Source organism: Cygnus olor, chromosome 1, assembly GCF_009769625.2.
Source record: "Cygnus olor isolate bCygOlo1 chromosome 1, bCygOlo1.pri.v2, whole genome shotgun sequence".
Taxonomy (NCBI): Eukaryota; Metazoa; Chordata; class Aves; order Anseriformes; family Anatidae; genus Cygnus; species Cygnus olor.
This window is the reverse complement of record NC_049169.1, coordinates 110,200,342-110,209,158: the sequence shown is the minus strand read 5'-3', so window position 1 is coordinate 110,209,158 and position 8,817 is coordinate 110,200,342. Positions and strand designations below refer to the sequence as shown.

Below are 8,817 nucleotides of genomic sequence, written 5' to 3'. Positions count from 1 at the left end.
TTTGTTTGGGCTGTGATTCCAGTATGTAAAATCAATTATTAGCTCTCAAATTCATAATGTTTCGTAAGTCTCATCAGAACAGCACATTTTCTGTCATAGTTCTTCTGTACATGCCAGTGATAATGGGAATTCAAGACTGAAGAGAAATTGCTGGTTAGACCATATCATAGAGGACTGGAGACATGGAAACATAATGAAGTACCCCATTAAGTGTGAGAGATCAAACTTCAGGACTCTGAAGGCTTGAAAAGCAGACATCAGGCTGTCTGTGAGAGCAAAAGAAGTTACACTTGTGTCTTCAAAAGCATTGTAGATGGAATCACATACTGCTGAATGAATACTATGTTTTCCATCTTTTCCACAGATTCCTTGCTGAACCCTTAGTTGTCAAATGTCTTCTTTTATTTACAAAGAAAATGAAATTTAAATGAAGCAAAAAAGTAGCACCGTGGTTTGGAGTCCTGTAGACTCTGCCTTCCACCACTCCCTTCTGTGAAGATGGTGTCTTCTGGGCCAACCTACCAAAAGCCTTTGTAAGTGATCAAACAAGCCAACTGCTTTCTCAGACCTTCTGCAGGTGTTTGGAAAGATGACTTCCTCCTAAATCCATGGCATGCTGATGTTCAAAGTAAGAGAGAAAGCGGTAGTATGGCTTGCTGCCATATATTGTCTTACTTCAAGCACTGGTTTAAAGTCTTCTGTTGTTTCTTTGCCAGTTGGCTGACAACAAGGACATCTGTTAGTGGATCAAAATAACCAGTGTGAAGCTTTAACATATGTTTTGGACCATTTTTACACAAGAGAATGATTAACAGAGAATCTGTTGTGAATCTCACATGTGGCTTACTGATGCCCAAATTTTAGTCCATAGAATTCAGAACCTAGACCATAAAGATTCATAACAAACATTTAGACATTCATTTCACTGTATTACATTTAAAAATGAATAAATGATAGAAAGGAAGAAGCTCAAATGCATCACAGATAAAATCAAGAGTTGGTAGCATATGCAATATCGGGGATGAAAAGAAGTGACAATTATCCTTCAAAAGCAAAAAAAAAAAAAAAAAAAAAAAAAGCAGAGATTTCTTTACTGCTTGATTACTGTTTCAAGAACCTTAACCCCAAAAGAGGATTCAGAACTAAATCTGAATGATAGCCAACACGGAAAACTACTGACACTGCTGAGTTGGGGATGTGTTTTTGCCACCTTTGCCTTGGAACTTCAATGTCCAGTAACATCCTTTTGCTTCCCTAAGCCTAGTTCTCTAGTTCTCATGTCACCCATTCATTGTGTAGTACACAAAGCTTCCAGAGACCAAATGTTTAATAAATACACACAAATCCATGTGAAAAAAGGAATTCAGTGTTTTGGTAGCTTTACATATTGTCACAACACAGTACAAACACTGGTTACTGCTGATCAGATGTACACTAGGGAGATTTTCTTGTTAAGTAAACCACCAGAACATTAATTTTGTGGACTATTACTTTTCTTTTAGATAGATTGAAGCACTGGACAATTGGCAACCTTATGAAGTTCCAGAAAGGCAAATGCCAGGAGCTGCACCTGGGACGGAGAAGCACTGGCCACAGGCACAGCCTGGGAGAGGAGTGGCTGGGGAGAGGCTCAGCAGAAAAGGACCTGGGGGTGCTGGTCGACAGCTGGCTCAGTGTGAGCCAACAGTGAGCCCTGGCAGCCAGGAGGGCAAATTGCATTTTGGGGTGTGTTAAACACAGCACAGCCAGCCGGTCAAAAGGGGCGATTCTCCCGCTATATTTAGTGTTGGTGTAGCCTCACCTTGAATACTCTGTGCCATTCTGGGCTCCACAATATAAAAAGGATGTTAAGTTCCTTGAAAGTATCCAGAGGAGGGCAACAAAGCTGGTAGAAGGGCTGGAAAGCATGTCCTGTGAGGGACAGGTTCCTTGCAATTGAAGCTATTCTATGATTCCATGGTTTAGAGATAACTGGGCAAGAAGTCTTCCATTGACCTGAGTTCTGGAGAATTTATGGATTTCTAAATGGGTATATTTGGATGATGTATAGTCAAGAAACCTAAGATTAATCCCCAAATAAGAATGGGGACAATACAAGAAACAAAATTTGCAGTTACTTGGACAAGGTCTTTAAAATTGTTTGGGTAGAGAAACAAAGTATAAAAAAATTGGAAAAAAACTCTGTCCTTGTTCTAAAGATCTAGTACTGTTTTAGACCATCCTTAGAAAATTCCAGGTTGGTCAAGGCATGACACAATGAAGAAAGATTACAGACTTCTGTGGTCCAAGCACCAGCAAATGTAAGTTCTGGTCTTGATCTCAGAATCCTACCTCTACATTTTTTCTACTTTGTGTCTGCAGAGCTGAAAGAAATGCAGATCAGGTGTAATAGTAACTTGCTTCTACAAGTCTACAAACAGTTGTGATTTCATTTACTCTTCATGACTTCTTTTGTGTATTATTTCTGCAGAAGTCTTTAGCTATTAGCTGAAAGCTCATATACTGGGGTAAGAATACACAAATGGTAAGAAGATTTTGCTTTCCTGTCTAGCTTGCTCCAACAAGTGAGATAAGCCCAGGATGCTAGCAGCGCTTAGCCCAGGAGCTGTGCACTAATGGCCTAAGAAGTATTCATAGTTTATTAGAGTGCTCCTTTTCACTCTGTGACAGGTGAGATAAGCACAATCTGAGAAAAGCTGAAGTAACTACTGCTGTTGTTACATACAGAATAATTTTCGTCCTGATTGCTCAGCCCTATGTGGTTCACACTTCCGTTTGTCAGGTATAAGCATGATTCTCTGCAAACTAGGTATGGTCCTCAGGCTTCCCTCAACATGGCACCCACATTTTTTCATTGGCCAAACATCAATGTTGTTTGACAAACACAATCAGATATTAGTTACACTCACAGTTTCACCAAATACTTTTCTATTCCTTATTTTTCCAATTGTTTATGTTCCCACTGCTGAATAAGTAAATAGAAATTAAGCCCTTTAACATTCTGTCCTTTGTACAAACTTCCCAAGACCTTGTTAAATTTTACCATCCCAGAATTTGACAAACATGTGCCCATAGACAAGCTGGGGATTTCCATGTGTACAGTAATAGATTTTGGCTGATGAAAGGACAGCCAACTGCCAATGGCCAACCCTCTGACCTTTGGATGGTCCTTTAGCATGGCAATATCTGTGCAGAATATAAATGGTGTATATGAATAGCTAAAAAAAGATCAAGGCCAAGTCAAAGTCATGCTTAGGCATCGAGTCCCAAGTAACTCCTGATTATAACAGAAGAGATGCTTCAGTGACAGTTTAATACAAATTAATATATGTATGTATATATTCATAATAATGCACATACGTATAGCACATACATATATATTCTAGCTTTAGTGGTATTCTAGCTTTAAAAAAAAAAAAGGAAAAAAAAGGAATCACTATAAGCTTCACTGAAGGCATTGTACCAACAGGGCAGTTCCTGAAATAACTGAAGATAGGGTAAAGCAGCACTGCCACAGAGAGACTCTGCCCTGTTTCCCTTCAGGTCTCCTCGTGCCAGCCCAAGATTTTGCACACCTATGTAAGTGAGCAGGAAAGCTGAAAGATGGCCAAGCTCTATTGGGGTTAGTTTTAGTGCAGATCAGTTCTCTAATTTGCTTCACTGCTTGGGTGATCAAAAATTTGGCAAGAGAGGATTTGAGTGGAGGAGAAGGGGAATGCAGAGGTGAAAGAAGCAGGCAGACATGGGACTGCCTTTTTAGCCATTGTCCTTCAAAATAATGGACCTGGAGTGTGAAATCATTGACCAGCAGCAACTTCCTTTAGGAACCTGCAATATTATAAGTAGAAACAAACACTGAATAAATTTTCTTCTCCAAAAAAAAGCAGCACTTAGGAAAATGCCTAAACTGAAGTAAACTGGACTGCTGAAGTGCTGAGTAAGAAAAGGGGTTTTCACCCCCAGGTTGCTTATTTAATTCAAGAAGAGTTGACCTAATAGCAAGCACCATGCAATGTTGCAACTGTGGGCCTGCATGAGCTGTCTTTGCTTTTTGCTGTAGTTCCAACATGACACAAGCTACACTTCCTGTATATAATCATAACATCACAGAATATCCTGAGTTGGAAGCAACCCACAAGAATCATCAAGTCCAATTCTTTGCTCCATACAGGCCCACCCAAAATCCAGACCATGTGTCTGAGAGCGTTGTCCAAACACTCCTTGAACTCCTTCAGACTCGGTGCCGTGATCAGTGCCCTGGGGAGCCTCTCCCAGTGCCCGACCACCCTCTGGGCGCAGAACCTTTCCCTAACTCCAAGCCTGACGCTCCCCTGTCCCAGCTCCATGCCGTTCCCTCAGGTCCTGTCGCTGTCCCCAGACAGCAGAGCTCAGCGCCTGCCCTTCCGCTCCCCTCGTGAGGGAGCTGCCGGCTGCCACGAGGCCCCCCCTCAGCCTGCTGTGCTCTGGGCTGAGCAAACCGAGGGACCTCAGCCGCTCCTCATATGTCTTGCCCTCCAGACCTTTTACCATTTTCGTAGTTTCCTTTGGACACTCTCTAATAGCTCTGTGTACTTCTTATTTTGTGGCACCCAAAACTGCACACAGTGCTTGAGGTGAAGCCACATCAGTGCAGAGCAGAGCAGGACAATCCTTTCCCTCAACTGGCTAGGAATGCTTTGCCTGATGCACCCCGGGGTACGGGTGGCCCTCCTGGCTGCAGGGTACACTGCTGATATATATTCAACTTGCCACTGACCACAATGCCCAGATCCCTTTCTGCAGGGCTGCTCATCCCCCACTCTGTATGTATAGGCAATGTTGCCCCCACCTAGGTGAAGAATCCATCACTTATTCCTGTTAAATTTCGTACAGCAGTGATTGCCCGGCACTCTAACTTGTCAAGATCTCCCCACAAGGCCTGTCTATACTCAAGGGAGTTAACATCGCCTCATATTTAGTATAATCTGCAAACTTAGTATGCATTCCAGTCCTGCATCCAGACACTACCTCCACATCGAACCTTTCCTTTGCAAAAAGAAACCCGCTTGACCCTGTAGAGAGGGGTGTGATTTAAAAGGCTTGGAGAACATCACTGATTTTGTTGAGTTGCTTCCTAAATTTCTAAAATATCGAATCAAAGCATAGGAACCAAATCAAAGAAACAAGGGGTTGTACATCTACCGTTTTATGTCATTAGCAAAATCTATATAGGTTTTATTCTGGTTGGACCTGCAGAGCAGCCTCTGGGAGACTGCTGGCCTTAAGGAGCCTCACCTGGGTACATAGCTACTCCCTTGCAAAAGCAGTGCTATGGAAATCACAGAGCATTTACAGGAAGTGGCAGCAAACTAGGAAGAGATTGCTACATTCTTTAGTTAACATTGCTTGGGAAACTGATTTCCCTCCCCAGATGGAAAACGCAGAGGGACATCAAGGAGGCCAGAAGAGAGCTATCACACAGGGAAGGGGAAGCAAGGTCTAGGTAAGAAGTGATCCCCTTTAAACACAGCTTTATGTGCTTCTTTTGAGTCGAAACACCCGCGGTACAGCACCAGCAACAAGTGCTGGACAGCAACATCTGGCTGTTCCACTGTGATGTCACTCTGACGACGTGTGGGTGTCATGGTGATGCTCAAGCATCTCCCACCAGAACGCCCAGGCAGACCAGCTGGGTCTCACTTGCTGACTGGCAGGACGAAGACTAAGCCGGCCACTGAAATGGCTTCAGGCGGAAACTTCAGTGAAAATGAGACAAAAGAAATTAAAAGGGAGCCGCTTCCAGCAGAAACTTCACCTGTTTCTGCTCCAGACAAGCTGGTTGAATCCTCAGAGTCCCCTTCTGCTGAGCCTCTGGGACAGGATAGAGGAACAGCTTGTGATGGTGCTGCAGCATCAATAAAGGAAGAAAAGGATTGCCCAGCTTCCACTGATAACTGTGAGAGCAAACCCTGTAGTTCTTCCGAGGAGAGCGCTGTCAAAGCCAATGTCTTCTCCTTCCTCAGTTTCCCAAAGAAACTGTGGCAACTAGTTGAAAGCAACGAGTTTAAGACCATTTGGTGGGGTCGCTGCGGAAGCTGTATTGTGATTGATGAGGAAATATTTAAAGTGGAAGTGCTGGGAAGGACCGGGCCTCAGAAAATTTTTGAGACTGAGAGCATGAAAAGTTTCATTCGTCAGCTTAACCTGTACGGATTCACCAAAATGCAACAGGACTTCCAAAGATCTGCCTCACTTCCTGAATTCCTGGCAGAAGAAGATGCATTTTCTGCTCACAGGAAGGTACATCACTTGCTCCACACACGAACCAACACTCACAATATTCTAGTGGGAGATACGGGTGTAGGCCTTGGCAATATAGGAGATGAGGATGACAGTAAATGTTCTAAATTTAATGTCTTTCTCAGGCTGGTGGGGAGGTATTTTTCAGGTGGCGTTGATGAGTGGTAGAAATGTGGATACAATATATTTGGGCTATACTCAATGAGTTTAAATTCATGGAATGGAAAGATAAATAAATCAGGCTATGATGAGTCTACTCAGTTTAATATATTCGCAAGAAATCTTGCTGTGCCACATCTGAATTCTTTTTTCAACTGTGGGATGCATATTAGCAGTGTAGTGTTACCTACATGTTAATTCTACCCAGAAGCATCTGAAAAGTTATGGTATCTGGGTTTCTTGATCAATTATTTTTTATTGTTTTTGGAAAATGTTAGCAACTAACTTTCCTCCTTTGCATTTTTTAGTTACTCCTCTACCACAACCCCAACTTCAAGAGAGATTCTCCCCACCTGCTCGTCAACTGCAAGCGCCGTGCTGCCCTGAAGAGGAAAGCCACGGCTGCCCCTGCAACGCAGGCGGATCTGTATGGAAACTGCCCCGGCAGCAGCCCAGGCATCCAGCATGGGTGGGGAGCAGATGCCGGGCAGGAGAAGGACGTGATGGCAGCAGCTCCAGCAGAAGACACGCAGACAGCAGCCCCCACAGGGTCCCCACTCCCAAAGCGCCAGGCAAAAGCCACCCCCCAGGCTAGCGGTGCCCATCCAGCCTCGTGCGCGGATGCTCCCTCCCTGCCAGGCCCCGCTGCAGACGCAGCAGGCAGGGACAAGCAACAGCCTCCAGCCTCCTCCCAGCTGCCACCACGCAGCAGCCAGAGCCCATCTGCCTCTCCTACTCCCACACGGTACTACTTTCTGCCTCTCATGGGAGCCGGCTCGGCACCTACGCACCAAAACGCGCCAGCTCCACGGTTTCCCTGGGCCGCCATACCTCCCTTCCGTCCATTTGCAATTCCTGAGCCGGCAGCAGCCTCCGCCACGGCCATGCCGAATCCAGCCGACTGGCAGCCCTCAGCAGCCCCACACTGCCCAACTTGCACCTGCAGCCCAAACAAGGCAGCTGCAGGCGATGGGCTGGAACCCTAGTGCAGGACCCATTGGAGACAGTGGGGAGAGCGGCACCCAGTTACAGGTTCCTAGTTGTTCCTAGTTGTTCCTAGTTATTCATAGTTCATAGGCTGATTGTTTTGAAAATAATTGTTTGCGTAATAAACCTTTTACAGTTCTCCTGTGTCTTTTTATTATTATTCCTATATACATTTTTATGGTGTAATCTCAGATTGAGTTTGTAGTTCATTTCTCAGAAGGAAGGAGAAGCAACTGTTCTCACATCAACGTAATGGTTTTCTCTAACAGTCAAGCTCCAGGTACTTAGACATAGAGAGTAAAAGACTGGGTAATGTCGGCATGCTGCATGCACCGAGGATGCTCTTCCTAATGATGACTTCTGAGGGCAAGTTGAGAAAGTCTAAATAACAGCATTTTAATTATAGAAGACTCAGACAGGGAACGTCACCTTCGTAGTAGGATGAATGCTCACAAGGGTAACACTCTACATTGCCAGGCGGTAACAACCTGTGCTGTAATTTCTGAGCTAACATTCATGAGGGTGCTGAGAAATCAAGTGCTTTGGAGAGGCATCCCTGAAAAGCAAGAGAACAGAGTTCAGAAATGATGAAAATATATATATTTAAAATATTTATGTTTATAGAAATGTTGGACCACTTGCTGGGTAAGGAATTGGCTGGATGGTTGCACTCAAAGAATTGCAGTCGATGTAACAGTACTGAGCGGTGTTCCTCAGGGGCCAATATTGGGACCAGTGCTTTTTAACATCTTTGACAGTGTCATAGACAGTGGGATCAAGTGCACCCGCAGTAAGTTTTCTGACGACACCAAGTTGTGTGGTGTGGTCGACACACTGGAGGGAAGGGATGCCGGCCAGGGGAACCTGGCTCAAGAGCTGGGCCTGTGAGAACCTCATGGAGTTCAACAAGGCCAAGTGCAAGGTCCTGCACCTGGGCCAGGGCACTCCCAAGCACAAATATGGACTGGGTGGAGAATGGACTGAGGGCAGCCCTGAGGAGAAGGCCCTGGGGGTGTTGGTTGATGAGAAGCTCAACATGAGCCAGCAATGTGTGCTTAAGGCACAGAAAGCCAACTGTATCCTGGGCTGCATCAAAAGCAGGGTGGCCGGCAGGGCGAGGGAGGTGATTCTCCCCTCTGCTCTGCTCTCGTGAGATCCCACCTGGATCTCCGCATTCAGCCCTGGGGCTCCCAGCACAAGAAGGACACAGAAGTATTACAATGAGTCCAGAGCAGGGCCCCAAGGATGGATCAAGGGGCTGGAGCACCTCTCCTGTGAAGACAGGCTGAGGGAGTTGGCGTTGTTCAGCCTGGAGAAGAGAAGGCTCCAGGGAGACCTTACAGCGGCCTGCCAGTACCTGAAGGGGGCCTACAGGAAAGCTGGGGAGGGACT

The 8,817-nt window shown here is 45.2% G+C and overlaps 1 protein-coding gene across 1 annotated transcript; it reads left to right on the top strand.

Annotated features, from left to right (window-relative positions):
- The first annotated feature begins 5,279 nt into the window (after positions 1–5,279).
- On the top strand, positions 5,280–7,577 carry LOC121079402 (heat shock transcription factor, Y-linked-like). The gene is made up of 2 exons (XM_040576598.1): positions 5,280–6,279; positions 6,747–7,577. Exons 1-2 carry the CDS (start codon positions 5,623–5,625, stop codon positions 7,422–7,424), a joined length of 1,335 nt encoding a protein of 444 aa, XP_040432532.1. The 5' UTR covers positions 5,280–5,622; the 3' UTR covers positions 7,425–7,577.
- The last annotated feature ends 1,240 nt before the right edge of the window (positions 7,578–8,817 follow it).